The sequence below is a fragment of the Mytilus edulis genome, chromosome 2, assembly GCF_963676685.1.
Source record: "Mytilus edulis chromosome 2, xbMytEdul2.2, whole genome shotgun sequence".
NCBI lineage: Eukaryota > Metazoa > Mollusca > Bivalvia > Mytilida > Mytilidae > Mytilus > Mytilus edulis.
Window position 1 is genome coordinate 297829 of NC_092345.1, and position 23036 is coordinate 320864.

The following is a 23036-nucleotide window of genomic DNA, read 5'->3' on the forward strand; positions in this document are numbered from 1 at the left end:
TGGGTCAATGCCACTGCTGGTGGAGATTTATTTCCCCGAGGGTATCACCAGCCCAGTAGTCAGCACTTTTTGTGCTGACATGAATTATCATTGATATGGTTATATTTATAATTTAACTGTTTACAAAGTTTAGAATTTTTGAAATACTAATGCTTTTCTACCTCAGGCATAGATTACCTTAGCTGGATTTGGCAAAACCTTTAGGAATTTTGGTCCTCAATGCTCTTCAACTTCGTACTTTATTTGGCCTTTTTAACTTTTTTGGATTCGAGCGTCACTGATGAGTCTTTTATAGACGAAACGCGCGTCTGGCGTATATACAAAATTTAGTCCTGGTATCAATGATGAGTTTATTTACAACCACTGGGTCGATGCCACTGCTGGTGGAGATTTATTACCCCGAGGGTATCACCAGCCCAGTAGTCAGCACTTTTTGTGCTGAAATGAATTATCATTGATATGGTTATATTCATAAATTAACTGTTCACAAAATTTAGAATTTTTGAAATACTAAGGCTTTTCTACCTCAGGCATAGATTACCTTAGCTGGATTTGGTAAAACTGTTAGGAATTTTGGTCCTCAATGCTCTTCAACTTCGTACTGTATTTGGCCTTTTAAACTTTTTTGGATTCGAGCGTCACTGATGAGTCTTTTGTAGACGAAACGCGCGTCTGGCGTATATACAAAATTTTGTCCTGGTATCTACGATGAGTTTAATTATTACTTTGCAATCAGTATGTGTAATATTACTTCAATGTGAAAAATGTCTGTATTGGCCAACCATACACTACGAATCTATGTCTACACTTGTCTATCTTACCAGGAAAACAATTAAAATAAAAGTAGAAAAAAAATAGTCAAATTATAACAATCATATCATTAAATCTTCTTAATTGCGAATCCCGGAAATATCAAATCACTCAAATACACTCAATTGTTATATTACATTTTTTATATTGGTACACATTTCATTATAGTTCATATACACGTACATATGTATTCCTTATTTCATCTTTCAAATATGGTATAAATTTGTGGAACAATATGACGTTTTATTTGATAATGTTTGGAAAGTAAGAATTGTGCCAAAGAAACAAAATGTAACATGACAAAAAATTTAATGAAGTAATATAAATATTAATTTATTTTATTCTTAACAATTCATTAAGGTAACCCTGTCCATTTATTTTATTCTTAACAATTCATTAAGGAAACCCTGTTCCCAGTTCTTCATTTCTAAAGAGTATTACAAAAGCAATTACAATACAACTTTTTACTAAAATAGGCGTAACAAACCGGATATTATTACGGATGTCACATGTACTACTGTCATATTTACCCGATGTAAGATAGATACAACAGACAACAATGTATCCATCACATCTTTATATTTACTTATTTGTGTTATACGGAAGTTTACTTTGTGGTGAGTTCATTTTTTTTTATCATAATAATCATTTATAAAATGAAACAGGTAATATACATGATTATTCATGTATCTATATAAATATATAAACAGATCTTTTAAAAAATGTTAACGCCGTTCTTTAATTAGTATACAGGATGATTAATTGTATATCCATGTATTATAAATAAGAAGATATTAAAATGTTAATGTCGTTTATTAACTATGGTTCATGGTCCATATAAAATGATCATTACATTGATAAAAGTCGAATTAAACAAAAAGAAGAAAACTGCGAAAATATACCATCAATGCATATTGCAAAACTATGATTTGTTTTCTAAATTATTGTTAAAACAGGAACTGTACCGATATTGACAATGCAATCCGTTGGATTTGTACTGATTGATATTTTAGTCTTGGAGAACATCAGTTTTTTTTTGTAATTAGATTTAAATTAGCTTTCAGGAGCTTCGAGTACTTTAATATCGGGGTTTTCTATCTTTAAATATTTTAATGTTTTGTGTGCTTCGTACCTATGTCTAAATTTAAGCCACTGATTTTGTACATTTTGTTCTTATTTTGTTATGTTACACAACTGTCCAATGTTAGGACAGGTTGAGCGTGAGAAGAAATGTATACTCAGCCTGATTCGTTATGCGCACTTCCGAGCCTTTAATTCGATGGATGTTGTTATTCATGTGTGCCATATTGTTTTATCGTAAATTGTATTGTTTACAATAGGCCGTTAGTTTTATTATTATAACTGTTTCACATGTTTCTTGTAAGTCTTTTCAAACAGCCTGTGTACGGTATGGTTTTTTTTTCGGCTACCTATAATCGCTTATATTCATGTCATGTGTACTCTTTTTGAATAGTTGTCGCATTGGCAATTATACCACATTTTCTTATTTTCATATTATTATGTACATGTAGTATTGAATACTGCTAAAAGAAGTAAGGAAACTATTATAGTTCAACTGCTTTTCATTGTTTACTCAAATTCGCTAAGACAAGTAGCATATCCATTTCAGAAAACTAAGGCGTGTGCGTTTGCAATTCTGAATTAAATACTTAACCAATACTATTTCATAAATGTTTCTTTTGGAGCTTTTTAATAGTTTGACAATTTGGTTTCAATACATGTGTTTTTGCAATATAATTACAAAAATCCGAATCGAGTTCAAATTACTGATCAGACAATCCAAATATATAATGAGTAGTGAGAAAAACGGACACCAACAATCATAACAACGTGTATTATAGCTTCAGGACACAAGTTTAAGTTACAGACAATCTAATTAAAAACCGATCTCTCATCGCTCCTGTTTCTGATATGTCGCGTGGGAGATATAACGAAACCCGCTTTGAGGTCACATGCGAGTGACCTCGTAGGTGTGTCTTTTTCGACCAATGAAATTGAGTCTTCCACGATCTTGGAAGTTTAACGTAAGGCAAAGGGATGTAACTCATTTTATTTACGACGAAATCGTCAGTCATAATAATTCATAAACTTTTTTGTTTGACTTATTAATAGGTCGTCAACTCATTTGCATATCTTTATAAATTCATGACTTTTAGTTCACTCACATGTGACCTCAAAGCCGGTTCGTTAGATCTCCCACGCGACATATCAGAAACAGGAGCGATGAGAGATCGGTTTTTAATTAAATTGAGTTACAGAGAGAACTTTGAGAAGTGACATACAAAACAGTTTTTATAAAGAATTTCACCCCAGTCATGAACATGGTTATGCACAGGAGTGAAAGAGTTGTCATTTTAAGACAAATTATTGATATGAAAAACTTATATATTTGTTCAGTTTTAACGGCAAAATATTAATATCATATAAAAGAATTAATGAGGAAATAATCAAGTGTGTTATATCCCTCATTTCCTTATTACACTCACGGATTACAATAATTAAAGTTTTAAAAATATTTCTCATTTGAATAACTTGTTGACCCAGCTCCATTAGAGACGATTTATGAGTTTGACTGTCCCTCTGGTATATTTCGTCCCTCTTTTATTGCAGTCTTAATATCTGGTCATTTTTATAATTGCTATGTTTGCAAAAGTATGAATTGATTAAATATTAAGGATTTTCTTATATAAGGCATATTTATTTCGTTTGTCTTTAGTCGTAGCTAAAATTCGCTTAGTACAGTATCATATCCATTTCAGGACATTATGGCGTGTGTGTTTGAGATTTGTGTTTGGTTACCTAACTAGTATTGTTCCATATATGTATCTTTTGAAGCATTTCAATAGTTTCAATAGTTTTTCAAATTTTGATCTTCAATGCTCTTCAACTTAAGTTTAGACTTGTTTGGCTTTCTAACTTTTTTTTATCTGAGCGTCAATAATGAGTCTAATGTAGACGGAAGGCGTGTCTGGCGTTTAATATTATAAGCCTGGTACCTATATATAGAAATCGTAAAATCAATCCTTTCAGTATTTTGCTATGATGTAAAAGTAAAAAGGACAATACAATCTGGACATTGCAGCACAGAAGGATTTGTTGATAAAATCTAGTCACTGCAGAATAGCAAAAGGTTCACTAATACAATATTGACACTGCCGTCTAGAAAGGTTGGCTGAGATTAACTATGCTGTGCTTGGTATATTAATCCTGAGATGACAATTTTACGTATAATTTTGGAAAAATGATATAAACCAAATTGATAGTTAATGAACGTCGTATTGTATACTTTTATTTGTCTTTTTGAATATTACTGTTACATTTTACGTGGCTCGGTTCTTACACGCTGACATTGTGTTATTGTTTATTGTAAAAAGAAATGCATTCGTGTCTTTCTTTTAGTTACATATGACGTGGCTCTGTACTTAGACATCCCGTCATTGAGTTATAGTGCTATGGTTTTTTTTTTGTATTCTTGTCTTTCATTTTTGATAATGCACATTGTCTATATGCCTTTTTGTGCTTCGTCATTATATATTTGTTTGTTTTTCATAGTGATTAAGACTATAACACAATGTTTACGGATGTACCCCTATTTTGACTTTTTTACCTATGATGCCACACATCGTTATCAATATAATGGAATTTTATGCGACTGTCATTCAAGTGGGAGGTTTATCTAGCTATGAAACAAACTTAAATCCACCAAGAGGGTGGTAAAGGGTTATTTACGTGCAGCCGTGAAAAAGGTTCGTTATTCACCGTGTTTTGTGAAATCGGTCAAAAGATCAACGTGCAAGAAATATTTAACTGTTTGTTTATCGTAAATTGGCAATTTCATTTCACGTTCTTCCGTGCAGATATCCCCCTTCCCACATTAACGCCCCTCTTTGGTGTGTTTGAGGGTTTGTTTTTGCCATTTGATTAGGAACTTTTCGATTTCAGTATTTTTTATATCTTACTTTTTACCATCGTCAATGTCTTTGTTAAAACTTATATTGAAGCAACAAAAAATAAAAAAATAACCGTATTAACATATTTGAAATATGACCTTGTTACATTTAGTATGAATACAGTTTTTTAATTCCATATAACATCATACTAACTTAACGTAATAAATTCTTTTCGTCTTGTATAAATGTCATACAGAGACATTATTATACTATGACATGATAAGTACATAGTATATAAATAGGCTTGCATTATGAATTGAAAAATGTTTAAAATTCTGACGTGCATTATATGTCTCGTTTTACTCTATGGACAGACGAAATAAATATTTAGCAGCTAGTCAATTTGAATATCATATTTCATTTATCACTTTGAATGTTGGATGAATATTGACAAGGTTCAATCATAAACTAAAGAATATAATGTATTATCCCTAAAGAATCAAAGATGACAAAGCATATTTTTTTTGGCAGGGTCGTGTTTTATAACAATGTTGTCTAAAAGTGTGATAAATGGTCATGCATAGCATCAATTAAACAAACATATTTGATATCTAAAGTATATGTAAATTACGTGTGACAATACATATACTAGTTGAAATTTATAAGTATATTACGAACCAGGTTCAACCCACCACTTTTATTCCCCTTTAAAAGTGTCCTGTACCAAGTCAGGAAGATGGCCATTGTTATATTATTGTTCGTTTCTGTGTGTGTTGCATTTTAACGTTGAGTCGTTTGTGTTTTCTCTTATTTTTGAGAAATTGAGATAAGACGTGGCACGGTACTTGTCTATCCCAAATTCATGTATTTGGTTTTCATGTTATATTTGTTATTCTCATGGTGTCTTGTCTGATGCTTGGTCCGTTTCTGTGTATGTTACGTTTCGGTGTTATGTCGTTGTTATATTTAATGCGTTTCCCTCGGTTTTAGTTTGTTACCCCGATTTTGTTTTTTGTCCATGGATTTATGAGTTTTGAACAGCGGTATACTACTGTTGCCTTTATTTATATTTAGATAGCATGTAATTCCTAAAACAGGTTAATAAAATATAATTTGGAATTATGTTATATTACAAGTGAAGGAATCTGATATTGATATTTGTTTGCGTGTGTGAAAATAATTTGGAAAGTTAGTATAATTGCGTGTATGAATCTAGGTCTAATGTGTCCACCCACTTGTCATTCGATAAATTCAATCTAGATTCACTCAACGAAAGAGCAAAGCTGTATATATCATGGTCATGTACGCATGACAGGATACAAAATAACAAACACATCATATGTTATGTATAGGTAATAATTTGAACAAGTTAATATTTAATTTAAGTTATTTCTTCCTTTGTCTGTAGATCTACTAGTATGCTGAGAAGGAGACCAAAAACAAGGTTATAATAACATTTCAGTACTTATAAATATAAGATACAGGTTTAATAAAATAGACTTTTAATTGTGAAATGGAAACAGGGATTGTTTGCATGAATAACGTAGCTTAGTATTTTTGAAGTCATTTAGCCATATGTCTTGTCACTCTCTTTTGCATTGATCTTTGGGTCTTGACTTCTTTGTTTTGGTGAACAGGCTGGTAGCAATAACCACATTGTACCTTTGTTTCCATTTAAAGGTCAAGGCTTGACTGAGAATAAAAACTTTACAAATGAGTTGTACAGAAGTAAAAGAAATGTAAGTATGAACTTATCATGTATACTCATTCATAGTAAGAATAACTTATTATATGAACATTAAAACAAAAATGTTAAAATTACAAAAAAGTGCAGTCAGAATAATTTACAACAAAGCATATGATACACTGTCAAAAAATTCATTGAAACTATTGTCATGGTTTACTTTTCAAATAGTAATCATATATCCCAAAAGGAGTACTTCTGTATAAGTGTGTCACTAGTATTGCACTTCATTATCTGTGTCAATTATGCAAGAAATCAAAATGTCAATGCAAGGTATCCTTTGTTATCATGTCTGGTTTTTTTCACGTATCGTAGTAAAAATAGTGGAATTTGATGCGACTATTATACAAGTGAGAGGTTAAGCGCTATAAAACCAGATTGAATCCACCATTTTCTACATTTGAAAACGTCTGTACCAAGTCAGGAATATGACAGTTGTTGTCCATTCGTTTGATGTGTTATCATTTGATTAGGGACTTTCCGTTTTTAAATTTTCCTCGGAGTTCAGTTTTTTTTGTGATTTTTAATTTTTTGTGTTCATCAGACAATAATTGTCTTTTCATGCCATGTCCACGAACAGATTTTAAGAAGAAAAATAAAACATTTTCAGTAAAATGAATAACGTTATTAGGAACAGTGGTCCACAAAAATGATTAAAATGATAGGCAAAGATAGAACGGTTGAAAACAGCAAATTATAAGATTCGTATATAATATGTAAGACAAGTGATAATAAGTCGTCAATAGAAATGAGTCTATAGTCTACAAATCAACATATATAGTGTCATATATTTCATTAAGGAAATATGTTCATGAAAAGTAACACATAAGCTGTATGTTTATTTCACTATATGTTTGCATAGTTAATTGTTTTATTTTACTTTGTATATGAATATAGTTATCAAAGGTACCAGGATTATAATATTATGTTATTTCATTTTGAGTTATTCATAGAGCATCAGGGCAGATAAGATTTTTTTTTTCTTTGGACATAAATATAGTATTTATACTGTAATTTTATTATAATAACATAAAGTTTGAATTTGTGTCAGGTGAGGTGAATGTATCAGTATGTGTGGATAGTTGAAATTGGTTCTGGATTATTCATTTATTGTACAAAATAGTTATCGGCTTGAAAATTGTTAATTAACGAATTGAAATGATTGTATACTGTATGGAGAGATAATTGTTACCCACAAACATGAAAAGGAACATTTTTAAGTAGGCATGATAAACTAAGAGCAAGTTACTTTAAAAAAGATTATTAAGTGACTAAATGTACCATTGTATATATCAATTTAATTAAATTTTATCTTAAAGATATAATAATGCTTACGTTAAAACACTGCTTTGATCGGACGATATCAAAAACGGAACTTATCATACGAACAGACAACGTATTATGGTTTTAGAACCAGCTAAAAAATACGCATTTATAATTCGACAACACAACAAACAGAACAAAACAAAAGATTTAAAATTTTAAAGAAACATTGACATATTTAACACCATTATATAAGAAATATTGGTTCAAAAGGTTCAAATGTCATTCAAACAAATAAAAATGTATTTCAAACATAAAGCTATGGTAATTGATACACCATTTAATTCGTTTGTCAGGTTGATTGTGGATCGTCGAATACCTTGAAGAAATATACTTTTTATCCTGGACACACTGCATGTTTGACTGCGTCATCATCTGCTGATTTGGCCTCCTCAGGTACATCTTAGTCATATTTTATCAAAATAATAAGAGGAATAATTCCAAATTACACTTTATCCCTTATTCAATCTACTGGCTTTTCTATAGACACAATATTGAAATAAAAAATGATACGAAGACGAGTACGGCTTACTTTGGGGAACTTGCTTACAAGTTTTAAGTTGAAGTGTTTTAAGTTGAAGTGTTGTAAGTTGAAGTATTTGACAATTTTACTTAAGACAGACAAATGTAATTCTGAAATAACATGCAGTCTTAAATAACAATCAAAATGGAACCAATATCAAATATCAATTAATTGTGTTGCTTGAATTGAAAATGTATCAAATGATTAATTTGACATCACTGATAACTCGTTATCCCGGTTCAGATGAATGATTTTGATTGGCTGCAGCTCTTCCCAACGTCAAGAATAGGGTACATACAAAATATTCTTTAATTGCGTGTCTATCTTGTTTCGTTATGCAGTACTTTTCTTCAAGAAACATGTCATTGTCAGAGAAATGAAAACAGATCAAAATTATCAAACAGGTTTTCAGGTTTAACTTTAAGTTACTACGTTGTATCGATTTTTCTTTATATACCTACAACGCAGCCTTAAAACTAAGTAAAAACCTACATATAACTGTATTTTGACCTCCTAAGTATAACAATATCATTAAAAGTGTGTCTGAAAATCTCTTAAAGGCTGATGTCTAACAAACAAAATTTGAAATACTTCTACCGGCCAGATTTTTCATTTGCCTTAGCTATATCGAATTCAGAGATATATCTCAGGGAACAATTGAAGACTAAAGCTTACTCCAAACAGATAATCATTACGGTAACATTTGCAGACTAAAAGAACATCGAACTAGAGAACTTTAGCGGGAACATGTACGGGCATAAATAAAATCAATACGAGGAAACTTTCATTTGAAAAAGTCGCAAACTATACTAATGAAAATCACCATAACGCTCAATGTCCCGTGATTATCTAAACCAACTTTGTAGGTGGAACTGCAGATGAGAAGACAGAAATACAAGATTCTCCTCTACATGTAATACTATTCATTTCTTGTTTGTAGAAAAGAGGGACAAAAGATACCAAAGGGACATTCAAACTCATAAATCTAAAACAAACTGACAACGTTATGACTAAAAATGAAAAAGACAAACAGAAAAACAATAGTACACATGACACAACATAGAAAACTAAAGAATAAACAGCACGAACCCCGACAAAAACTAGGGGTGATCTCAGGTGCTCCGGAAGGGTAAGCAGATACTGCTCCACATGTGGCACCCGTCGTGTTGCTTATGTGATTACAAATCCGGTAAATAGTCTAATTCGGTAGGTCACATTCATGAAAGGGAAGGGGATTGTAGTTTCGACGTAAGGAACATATCCGATATCATTTGTGAAACGGTTATTCCATAACGGTCAACCAACTCGTGATGGCGTCCGTAAAATTTACGAAGGGATGATTTCAACTTCACCATTTGGAACTCTTGGTTTAATAACTTCCTCGTGATTTAATAGCAGAAATAGCAGATCCTCCTCTACATGTAATACTGTTCATTTCTTGCTTGTAGGTGTGACCGTAGATGAGAAGACAGAAATAGCAGATTCTCCTCTTCATGTAATACTGTTCATTTCTTGTTTGTAGGTGTGACTGCAGATGAGAAGACAGAAATAGATTCTCCTCTACATGTAATACTGTTCATTTCTTATTTGTAGGTGTGACTGCAGATGAGATGACATAAATAGTAGATTCTCCTCTACATTTATTACTGTTCATTTCTTGTTTGTAGGTGTGACCGCAGATGAAAAGACAGAAATAGTAGATTCTCCTCTACATGTAATACTGTTCATTTCTTGTTTGTAGGTGTGATTGCAGATGAGAAGACAGAAATAGAAGATTCTCCTCTACATGTAATACTGTTAATTTCTTGTTTGTAGGTGTGACCGCAGATGAGAAGACAGAAATAGTAGATCCTCCTCTACATGTAATACTGTTCATTTCTTGTTTGTAGGTGTGACCGCAGATGAGAAGACAGAAATAGTAGATTCTCCTCTACAGGTAATACTGTTCATTTCTTGTTTGTAGGTGTGACCGCAGATGAGAAGACAGAGATAGTGAATAAACACAATGCTTTACGATCTCTCACTCAAGCTACAAATATGATGAAAATGGTAAATAAAAATATACAGCATTCTAAAAACACGGTTATCAAATGTAAAGGTCTTAATATGAATTAAGCTACCACAATCAGGATCAGTGTATGGACTTCTAAACATAACGTATGATGATTTTCATTTTTAGCTCACCTGGCCCACAGGACCAAGTGAGCTTTTCTCATCACTTTGCGTCCGTCGTCCGTCGTCGTCGTCGTCGTCTGTTAACTTTTACAAAAATCTTCTCCTCTGAAACTACTGGGTCAAATTTAACCAAACTTTGCCACAATCATCATTGGGGTATCTAGTTTAAAAAATGTGTCCGATGACCTAGCCAATCAACCAAGATGGCCGCCATGGCTAAAAATAGAACATAGGGGTAAAATGTAGACTTTGGCTTATATCTCTGAAACCAAAGCATTAGAACAAATCTGACATGGGGATAAAATTGTTTATCAGGTCAAGATCTATCTGCCCTGAAATTTTCAGATAAATTGGAGAACCTGCTGTTGGGTTGCTGCCACTAAATTGGTAATTTTTAATTTTGTAGTTTTTGGTTATTATTTTGAATATTATTATACAGATAAACTGTAAACATCTTAATGTTCAGCAAAGTATGATCTACAAATAAGTCAACATGACCAAAATGGTCAGTTGACCCCTTAAGGAGTTATTGCCTTTTATAGTCATTTTTTAACCAATTTTTCGTAAATTTTTGTAATCTTCTACAAAAATCTTCTCCTCTGAAACTACTGAGCCAAATTTGATCAAACATAGCCACAATCATTATTAGGGTATCTAGTTTAAAAAATTTGTGCGTTGACCCGGCCAACCAACCAAGATGGCCGCAATGGCTAAAAATAAAACATAGGGGTAAAATGTAGATTTTGGCTTATAACTTTGAAACCAAAGCATTTAAAGCAAATCAGACAAGCAGTTAAATTGTTTATCAAGTTAATATCTATCTACCCGCAAATTTTCAGATGAATTGGACAACTGGTTGTTGGGTTGCTGTCCCCCAATTGGTAATTTTTAAAGAAATTTTGCCATTTTTGGTTATTATCTTGAATACTATTATAGATAAAGATAAACTGTAAACAGCAATAATGTTTAGCAAAGTAAGATCCAAATTGGTCAGTTGACCCCTTAAGGAGTTATTGCCCTTTATAGTCAATTTTTAACAATTTTCATTAATTTGGTAAATTTTTGTAAATTTTTACAAAATATTTTCCTCTGTAACGAAAGGGCCAATATTATTATAGATAGAGAAAATTGTAAGTAGCAAGAATTTCAGTAAATAAAGATCTACAAACACATCACCATCACAAATACACAATTTTGTCATGAATCCATCTGTGCAATTTGTTTAATATGCACATAGGTGAGCGACACAGGCTCTTAAGAGCCTCTAGTTTTCTTACCATTCCAACTTAAAGTGGTTTATTATAGTGACGGTTACTACATCTAAAACAGAACCTATGATCCTTATTGGTAAAACAGTAAACAATATCTCTTTGTCGTAAATTAAGATCAACTCCTTTTCAATGTACATACCAATATTTCGAAATGCAATTGATTGCTATTATTCGTTAATTTGTATAACCATCAGCCAGTAAGTGACACAACCTAAAATATGTTCATCGTTTTATGATTACACAGCTACTTTAGTACAAGTAATCTTGATGTACAGTTTATAAAGATGCATATCAAATGTGCATCTGTAAAGTTGTATATAAACCTGTGTAGCTGTAAAGCTGGATAAAAATGTACTTCTGTAAAATTGTAAACAAACTGTAATTTTTTAAAGCTGTATATAAACTGCAACTCTGTAAAAATGTACATTAACTGCACATTTTTAAATCTGTATGAGCTAAACATATAGATTCTACCCCTGCATTTTATGTGATATAATATTTATCCACACTTCATATACAAGTATACAAATGTACAGTTTATATACAGTTTTACAGATGTACAGTTTATACACAGCTTTATGGCTGTACAGTTGATATACATTTTTAGAACTGTACAGTTTATAAACAGCTTACAGATGTATATATGATATGCATCTTTACAACTGTATATCAAGATTACTTGTATTAAATTAGCTGTGTAATCTTACAAACTTATTCGGTTCTTGTTCAAATATTTGGCATTGAGCATTCCTAATGCAGGTAAATCCCAACATACGCTTCGAACGCATATGCTGTTTTCATTTTTTACTTAAATGTTGTTTCATGCTCAGTCAAACCAATACTAAATAATTGATACACAAGTTATTTAAACCTGATTCCTGTTTAGTCAAACGAATACACAATAAAATATTACCCCCAACAGATGTTTAATAACCAGTTTAGAAATACATAATGATATTTATCTGTTTTTTAGAGCTGGGATGACGAAACTGCCTACATAGCTCAAAAATGGGCAGAAAACTGTGTGACATCACATGAGTCTCCTGGTCTGAAACGGACCATTCCAGGTACCTGTATTACTAATTAGTGTTTCGCCACTGAAGACAGCAATGATGTGATCTGGCCTTTTAAATTGATTAACAAACGTGTCCCGAAACAAAATGGAGGGCATCTTATGTGCTTAAATATTCTTGGTCTAATTGAACATGGACAAAACCAATGAGTCCAATGTTAATATTCAGTTATAGGCCTATAAAAAAATACACCATCAACATACCACTGTTATGTACAAAAAATTTCAAAGTTAAAATACAAGTCGAAGAGACAGCTGTCAAAGACGAAAAACAGAAATATTTACAGACAATGGGCAACAGAACCAATTATACTTCACTACACAATGATTTCTTAAATCGTCTATACTTTCTACAGGGAGGTTTGGACTTGGTCAAAATCTTTTCTGGGGATCCGGAAAGTATTCCTGGAGTGCCGCTATACAAAGTTGGTATGATGAGATCAACGATTTCACATTCAATGGTCAAAATGTATTCAGCCAAATTGGACATTATACACAGGTATTGTATGTGGTATTTTATGTTCACATTTTAGTGAAGGACATAATCTTTGTTCTTTGATTTAAAATTAAGAATTCGGAACAGTTTCCCTTGAACTAACTTCAAAGTAAGGCTTATTTTTGTGTTAATAGTTGTTATCATCACGCTGTCTATGTTATACATTATTTCTTGTAAGGTATCTTGTAAATTAGTCAAATGATTGTCTGAATGTTGTATTGGTTTTGTTATTCTACAGTAAGCTAGTCCGGCAAAATTTCGCAGTAGATTTCTATTCCCATGAAAGTAGTTACAGGGGAAGCATTATAAACATTCTTTCCAAACTAATGATAAGGATCGTCTTGAACTTGCACTGATTATTGGCCAGTGTTGAATGTTGACTATCTTTTATTTGATGAAGATCGATGACAGCCCTGGCCTTATGTCAAAAGCGTGTTTTGATTTTGTGACAAGTATTAATAAAACAAAAATGAAAAGCTATTAACTGCCGTTTAAGTACAGACTAGTTTCGATGATTATGTTTATAACGGCCTTCGATAAAAAAATAAAAAAATAAAAAATGAAGCAAATAGTCTTCAGGACCAATATGTAGCACTGAATTACATATTATGAGTATACTTCAATGGTGTGCATTTAAGCACAAACTAATAATATTATTCTTTCCCCGGTTATATCAACTATCAGATTTTTAATCCGTGATAGAAAGGTCAAGCTGTGGTAGTTGTCAAAACCTCTTTGAAATATACAACATGTAAACCAATTAATATTCATAATTATTTGTTATCTTTTGAGTCAAAGTAACTGCTTTCATAATAATTTCTAAAAAATAATGAGAAGGATTTGCCTACCCTCTTGGATTATTTTAGTCGAATCTGTATTGCGCATGCTAGAATTTTCATGTTGTATTTGAGCTTTTGTATTTGATGTGTCTTCGTTACACTATCTGGTAACACCCGTGTCTTACCATTGGTACTAAAAACTCTGTTTTCAATTCAAACTTTGCAATTTGATAATGTTTTACGCTTATAATTTACAGATAAATAATGTTTATAATTCGGTTGTAGCTAGATGTGAACACAAATACATTCACAAATATGATATTGAATGCAACTTACTCACTTATACATTCATGTATAACGTATCTACGTATATCCCGATGAGTAGCACGACAAGTCTAGCTTGTCAAGGAGGAACTAATGAACCCTTCCGGCGCACCTAGATTCCTGTTACTCAATCTCTTGTTTTGTTATATTTTCATCGTGTTCATGTTTGGTTATGGTGCTGTTTGTTTTTTCAAAGAATTATAGTTTTTGATTGCAACCTTGATATTTTCTCCTTTTTTCTATCACCAGTAAGAACAATTTTGAATTCGAGAATATATATATTTAGGAATATATAAACACATCAGAGTAATTCTGTTGTCATGTAATCACACAGTAATCAAACAAATTCGATCTTATCTTACAATATAAAGCTTATGATTCATACTACATGTGACTTTTAAAACTTTTGACAGAGAGCGTAATTAATATAGAAAAATATGAAAGCCTATCCAGGGACAAATGTAAATCCTACCCTTCGTTTATTTACAGATTGTTTGGGCAGATTCTATTAAACTTGGTTGTGGTTATGCCCAGTGTAATTCAGCACGCACTCATTTCTATGTGTGTAATTATGGACCAGCGTATGTATGAAAATTGGTGCTTTATAATAAAAGTCTAAAATCTATTCCACCATCTGCAAAATGTATAATATACTATAGTCTAGACCAGATGTGTTGCATTGTTTTCATTTTGCAGACCTGGATAGATTGTACGTTTTCTGTCCTTTCCAACAGCCTTTTTCTTTTTCTAGCCACTTGGTGGAGCTTTTTTTGTGAACTTTTCGATTACAAGGTTAGGTTTTGCATCAATATTTGTTCAATATGAAACTATACAGTTGCCTCTAGAGGCCTTTTAAGACATGCGATATGGGCTTTGCTCATTGTTAAATGTCGTACGGTGACCTTTAGTTGTGAATTATTGCGTCATTTGGTCTCTGATGGAGAGTTTCTTTATTGGCAATCATATCACATTCTTTTTATATATACACAATACTATGTCTGGAAATGTGTCGCATCATGTAAAAGAGGGGCAATCAAGCTTATAGATTGAAAATAAACTGACAACGCCATGGCTAAAAAAGAAAAGACAAACAGACAAATAATAGTACATAAAACAACATAGAAAACTAAAGACTAAGCAACACGAACTCCTCCAAAAGCTGGTGGTGATCTCATGTGCTCCGGAAGGGTAAGCAGATCCGGAATTGATTGAAGTAATATGAATAATGAAGCATAAATGGCCATTACTTACAGTTTAAGACAAGACAAGTTTGACGAAAATATCCATGTACATTGAGTGTTGTAAAATATCAAATCATTAACAAACAGTTGCGCCGCTATTTCAAATAATGTTTTAAAGGCTACAACTCATCATTAGTAAGCTCCAGACAAAATATAAAATAATTCTCTTTCATAGAAGCCAAGAAAAGTTTGACGAGATATTTCCTATATAGTGAGTGTCGTTAAATTGAGTGTCTTTAAATTCTAACTGAAACCATGAAGTGGCTACACGGATGATGTAAAGCAATTGCTTGCACGCTTCAACTAAAACACACCAAGCTGGAGACCAAAATATAATCATTCCTTTCCATTGAGCCCACGAAATGTGGGCGAATGTTTTCTACCAAGGTCACTCGGACGGATTGTCAAACGGAAAGATGAACCTACGGTGCCGATGATACAAAAGACAAATTAAGGAAACAAAACACAATTAATTTTAGTAGCATTGAAACATATATTTCCGAGGGAACATGAACCAATTCAAACAGAAATATATGAAATAAAAATTCATTTTTACGAATAACAAGGTCAAAATTTTATAATTTTATAAAACAGTGGTAACATTGGAGATACGAGTAGACCATATAAACAAGGAACGCCCTGCCAAGAATGTCCGGGAAATTGTGTCAACAAGTTATGTGGTAAGTTGTATATGGAGTAGGATTATTTTCCTAGCAAAATTAAGAACATGATCATGATGATAGGGAATATGTGGTTGCTTAAATCCTTTCTTCTTTTTTGTAATTAATGAGTTATTACTGTTATGACTACATATTACCTAAATTTATGGTTACATTAAACCAATTAGTTCACAGAGATCTGTGTAGTATATGCACTTTTTTACCAGTAGTATGTAGGAACTCTTCAGGAAATTTCATATTTGAGTCAACACTAAAATACCGTGGCAACCCAACGATAAAAAACATATCAGTTACATAGAAGTGAACAGGGAGATTTTCAAGAACATACATATAAAAAAGAAGATGTGGTATGATTGCCAATGAGACAACCATCCACAAGAGACCAAAATGATACAGAAATTAACAATTATAGGTCACCGTACGGCCTTCAACAATGAGCAAAGCCCATACCGCATAGTCAGCTATAAAAGGCCATGAAATGACAATGTAAAACAATTCAAACGAAAATTGTTTATTTACAATAATGCGAAATGGTTTGATTCAAAATAAGACATTTTTTAAGAAGAGTCAATGACAAAGATGTGAGCAGTTATAGGTCACAGTTATGACAGAGCATCACTGAAGAGACATGAATTGTCGAAATGCGCATCTGGTGCAGAAAAATTGGTACCGTTAATGTTATTACTACCACTGGGTCGATGCCTCTGCTGGTGGACTGTTAGTCCCCGAGGGTATCACCAGCCCAGTAGCCAGTATTCCGGTACTGGCATGCGGAGTACTGGCATGAAAATACGGATTTTTTGTGTTATTAAATTTGCTGTTACAAAACATTAAAAATTATTATAAATTAAGGAATGTATCTCCCTCATGCAAAGCTCTGATTCCTTTCACGGATTTGGCTATACTTTTTGGAACTTTTGGATTATAGCTCTACATCTTTTATATAAGCTTTGGATTTTACATATTTCGGCCACGAGCATCATTGAAGAGACATGAATTGTCGAAATGCGCATCTGGTGCAGAAAAATTGGTACCGTTAATGTTATTATGACCTTATAAAATAAGAAATCCATACCGCATATATGATTGGACACGGAATTATGATTATAACAATAATAGAAAACAAATATAATGGGCAGCAACTTAGGAGAATAATTGAATTACATAATCCTGCATTGTTGTCTTTAATCTATAATTTAGTATCAATAAAAAACCCAAAATTCTAAGACTTTTTTAAATCAATTATCATTATCATTTGTTGAAATAGTATGTTAAAATGCCTGGAAAATACAACTAATCTCATTCTGACGTCGTAATTGTTTACTAAAAAACATTTTAATTCGAAAAATTGTGCGACACTGCGGATAGATCGAGTTTCAAAAGACATAAGCCACACAAATGAGCAGGTTTTCTTTTTGCTTAATCGATTTATGCCTAGAGGACAGTGGTATACTACATATAAAAAAATTAGGTTAATCCACCATTGTCTACATCAGAACATGTCGGTACCCATTCAAGAATATGACAATTGTTATCCTTTTGGTGTGTTTACGCTTTTGATTTTGCCAATGGATTAGGGACTTTACGTTTTGAATTTTCATCGGAGTTCGGTATTTTTGTCATTTTACTTTATACTATTGACGCCTTTATTAAATTTGAAATGTATATCTCGGCTAAATGCACAAACTCTATAGCAAATTCATTTTGTTCGAATGTTGAGTCAATATGTTCTAAAAGAGTAGTAGTAGAAATGCATTAAATACATATCGTCGCTGGGCTTCTAAAATGTTGTAAATTACAAATTTTTCAAGAAAAAAATTTCTCACAAACAGGATTTGGAAATTTTGGCAAAATGCATGCTTCCAAAATGTCGTATGTGAACTTGAACATTTTTGTAAATAGCAGTGAAATAAAAACGTTGACATTTCTGGATTATCCAAGAACTTAAATTATTTTCACAGAAATAAAGAAATGTACAATTATTTTTTTCCCAAAGCCATTCTACAACGATTTTCAAGTTTTCATACCACATTTTGGAAGCAAACTTTACAAACAAATGACATTGGCAATTTTGTAATATGTCTTATTTCACACATTTTGATTGGTCTAACTGTATGCTATTTTGTGATACCAAAGATTTCTTCCCGCCCAGACCATTGGTGTCAAAAAGTATTTTTAGCCAAAAAAGTCATATACGACATTTTAGAAGCCCAGCGACGATATACTGGTTTCAAATGGAAAACTTTTCTTAACATATCACGACTGTTTGAATTAACAGTTTAAGTAAAATCGTTGTAAAATCTAGTATAAATATTTTAATTAGCAAAGAACAGTTTTAAGACTTCTTGGCCTTAATCGTTTATACCATTACCAAATATCGTTCGTCAATTATTTAGTTTTCGTTTGTATAATTTAATTAATATATATAAAATCTGACGTCAGCTAAAAATCTGTTTTGATTGAATATCCATGTATTTATTTATACATTTCTGGACATTATAGATTGCGACAAAGTCTGTTTAAATGGAGGAACCCTTGACTTATCAACCTGTACATGTAGTTGTAAGAGTGATTATAGTGGACCAGATTGTTCATGTAAGTTAAGTTATATTATTGAAATATCTTTACATTTTTATGACAGAAGCCTAACTTTTATAAATCAGATATTGCTGCTAAAGACTAAATATGAGATTGGTAATGTAAAACATCATTAGGTAAAAACAAAACAACACGAAAGATGTTTTCTCTAACTAAAAAAAAATATAGTTCTGTTTTATACATTTATTGGTATATATGGTAACAGCGTCATATGTAATTATGTTTTTAGAGGAAGTTTATATATGTTCGAAAACACAATTTTACATCTTTAAACCATTAGAAATTTAATTCTTATTTCTGATGTAAAATAATGTTAGTAACAAATAAATTGTTTGTTTCCTGATAGTGAACTGTGCGACTAAGACAGACCCCGGACATTGTGGCACACAGTGGCCTCCTAGTCATTGTGAAACCTTTAGTAATGTCCCATCAGATTGTCCACATATGTGTAAAATATGCCCAAGTAAGTATAGTATCGTATTTAGTAACTGATTAACGTATTTATACTGTAACAAGTGCTCTTCCTTTTTTAATGACGAATACGTTTTAGTCAGATCGCAGGCAACAGTTGTAGTACTTCATTTGTGTAAAATATCGAATACAAAACTATTTTTTTTCTGTGTTATATTTGATACGATCAATACTTTATTTTGATTCACAGGGTTGGCTTACATAGAAGGAAGTTTGGTATTTGTTATAATGTAAAAACAATTGATTTACATACACGGACATTTTCTGTTTGATGAAAAGTACTAAAACATTTTTTTTTAAAACGACTAATAGCTGAAACAAAACGAAATAGTGCATTATGAAAAACACAAAAAATGGATGTCATTATTAAGACTGTACACAAAAATGATAATCTACGCCCTCTCATTAAACAGTGTTTTTATGTCAGTTTAAATAGAAATTGTCGATGCAGAATTCTTGTTTTATGACCAAAAAAAAACTTACTAACTTTGTGAATTATCACATAGTTTTAAACACCACAAAAAAACTCGTAAATAATATCATATCATTTTTTATCAACAACACATTTTTAATTTGGCAGATTCACAATTTTATCGAGCGTAAAAAATACTGAAAATTTAACAACTGATAATAGAGGCAGATTATACTAGGTGAATACAATGCAACTCTTGAATAATAAAATGAAACAAATAAACAGAATTTAAGACAACAACAGCCAAACTGAACACAGTTAATGGACAAAGTTAACTTAAAGAAATAGACAATATTAACAGTACAAATGTTGCTGCACTAGATATGTAATTCAACAATAACTGTCTGTTTTGTGATACAAGAAGCCAAAATAATCGAAATCCAAAATCTTAAAAAGATTTCCTTTTCCATGCAATATTTAATATTTTGTTTGCTTGCATTTAATTCGGAAGAAACACAATTTATGATACACTACCAGTGCATATTTCAAAGAAAAGTGACAAATAAGCATTCATTCGTTGCAGTTAAACATATTAAAATTGTTATGCAAGTTTGTGTCAAGAAAAATTCGTTAATACATAAAAGGGTCATAAAATATAAACGAAGCTCATTGCATCTTCTGTAGATGGCGGTGTTGCAGTAACTGGGAAAAGTAATGGAAAAGGAGTATTAAGATTCCGCATATCTACAACTGACACGTCTGGTGAAAAAAGAAGTACCAGTTCTTCGACTTTCATTTTGATTCTCAGAATCAGTGTGACAGCCATTATAGTCATATTCACTGTTCTTTGAGGTAGAAATCATTTCGATTCTCAGGATCAGTGTGACAGCTATTATAGTCATATTCAATGATCTTTCACGTATACAAGTAATATACAAAACTGTTATAATTTTGTTATCTGACTTACGATTATTTTAATGTAGATGGTGGTGTTGCAGTTACTGGATCAAGCGACGGAAAGGGAGTAATCAATTTCGATTTGACAGGAACTGGGTCTGGAATTACGAGTTCTTCAACGATCGAAACTTCAGAGCCCGTTACTGTTCCATCGAGAAGTACAAGTCCTGGGAAGACTGACGTTTCTCAGTCTGCAACAGCGGTAACAGAACAAACAACTCATTCGACAAGTGACTCGCCTGGTGATGAAGTATCCAGAAGTTCAAATGATCTGATGTGTTATATATTAATTTGGAGTTCTATAGCCATTGCTACCATGCTCAATATTTTATGAAAAATATTCATTATTACCTTAATCTTTACATATCAGAAATAATTAAAACAAATATCATGAAATATGCTTCTAAGGAGAAGCCAATGTATACAGGTCAACGGACTATAAAATATTTCAAGTTCTAGAAAGTTCGGAATAAGTTTAACAGGGTCTGCAATGTCATACATTTAAATAATTTCGTAAATCAAAAAAGAAATAATTTCATAATACTGATTATATAATGTCCCATTGACCCATTTTTACCTAAGATATTTTTGAAGGTTAATACATCAATTCATATATGTATTTTTCTGTATATATAATAAACTTCAAACGCAGATGTTTTTATCTTCTTACAATCTCATAGCTTGAAGACTTTTTTTTAAGTATTCGGTTATGCAATGTATGTCATGAGAACAATATATATGTATCAAACTCTTAAGTTCATTGTACATGTATTTAAATGAGATTGAAATGTAGGTACATACAAGTAGATATACATCAATGAGTCACAGGCTTAACCACAATAAATTACAAAAGGAAATTACGAGAATCAAATATGTTAAAAAGAGGATAACCCCCGTTCAACAATAGATATATATGTCTACATAATATGTCAAGTCAGTATCCTTATCTTTAATGTTATTGCTCTGATTGTTCCTGGTGAAGGTAAATCAATGAAAGGTTTGCGGACGCACGACTTTTATGACGTTTGTTTTCATTCTTTACACATGTTACAGTACTGAGTCAATACCGCTGCTGGTGGTCTATCAGTCTCTGCAGGTACCATCGGCTTATTAGATAGTATTTCGGTTATAACAATGAATTATAACAAACCTTTCTGCAACTGTCCATTTATAAGAATAAACTAGGGTTTCAACTCCATTAGACAAAGTTGACTTGAGATGGATTCGGTAACAATATTCAGGTTTTTTTGTCAAACTTTATATTACTCTTAGTTTAGACATATGTATTTATAGTGGATTGGGAAACAAGTCATCAATACATTACTTATATTCATCGCTTTCCACTCTGCTGGTAGAAGTGCTGCCTTGTAGCGGTATTATCCTGCTCTTTTTCGGAAACGTATAGGGTGTCTTTTACTCATTAACTATGCCTGTTGCTATTAGTCCTTGGCTTTCAATTTTTCGGCTTTGAGCGCTCCTGTGTTGACAAAATCAAGAAAAGCCTTTATTTATAAAGTGATCGATACCGTTGATATACGAATATCAGTCAGTCACCGAAGGTATCATCAGCTCAGTTACATCGATACTAAAGGATTTATAATCAACCTTTCTGAAATTGTCTTTTTTTTAAGAACAAATCATAACCCACCTCTCTGTGGCAAAGTTCAATATAGATGGCTAAAATGTGTGTTTGATCAAAAAGGTCCGCAACAGTAGGATATTCAATACATACTCAGCCTTGATCGTTCCTGATAAGCAGAAAGGCGTTTTAGTCGCATGAAATTAATCAATTATCGGGAATTGTTTTCAAGTCTAAAAATGAATAAACCATTTAACACATTTCATGCGTCCAAAGCGGTTTCTGTATTTAACCATAAAAACTTAACACAAACAAAAAATCGATAAGGGTTCCACAGAATTATTTGCCTCGATTGAAATGGCTGCTGACATTTAAAAAAAAAAGCAATTTTGACTTCTAAAAACTAAGTCAATTTAACAGAAAGATATTGAAATCAAAAATAAATCTTTTGGTTTCTTCACATGCTATTTCTTACTAACCCTCCATCTGTCGGTAAACATTTTGCTTGAATGGGATGTCATCTCTTAATCATAAAACAAAATCTTCTTTCTAAGCTCACAAATTTCATGAAGGTTAACAGAGTTAATGATTATCATTTTATCATTAACTTTAACCAAACACTATTCCTAACAGTATCTATATTTCCAAAAAAAATGCCCATTTTGAGGCA

General features: G+C 32.0%; 1 protein-coding gene across 2 annotated transcripts; it reads left to right on the plus strand.

Annotated features, from left to right (window-relative positions):
* The first annotated feature begins 1307 nt into the window (after positions 1 to 1307).
* Positions 1308 to 21279, plus strand: LOC139511170 (cysteine-rich venom protein pseudechetoxin-like). 2 transcript variants are annotated; one of them, XM_071297746.1, is made up of 11 exons: positions 1308 to 1427; positions 6402 to 6460; positions 8085 to 8184; positions 10275 to 10360; positions 12731 to 12824; positions 13186 to 13328; positions 14918 to 15009; positions 16264 to 16349; positions 18852 to 18944; positions 19294 to 19410; positions 20814 to 21279. In XM_071297746.1, the coding sequence occupies exons 1-11, from the start codon at positions 1370 to 1372 to the stop codon at positions 21119 to 21121; spliced, it is 1236 nt and encodes a 411-aa protein (XP_071153847.1). In that variant the 5' UTR covers positions 1308 to 1369; the 3' UTR covers positions 21122 to 21279. The 2 variants fall into 2 exon arrangements, with proteins under 2 accessions (XP_071153847.1, XP_071153848.1); XM_071297747.1 differs by lacking the exon at positions 20814 to 21279 and adding an exon at positions 20515 to 20784.
* Positions 21280 to 23036: the final 1757 nt, after the last annotated feature.

Excerpts from the sequence above, each read along its gene's own strand:
- LOC139511170 (XM_071297746.1), top strand. The coding sequence starts at position 1,370 with ATGTATCCATCACATCTTTATATTTACTTATTTGTGTTATACGGAAGT. Across the intron at positions 12,825-13,185 it reads TCTGAAACGGACCATTCCAG|GGAGGTTTGGACTTGGTCAA; the intron begins GTACCTGTATTA and ends TACTTTCTACAG. Across the intron at positions 13,329-14,917 it reads AAATTGGACATTATACACAG|ATTGTTTGGGCAGATTCTAT; the intron begins GTATTGTATGTG and ends GTTTATTTACAG.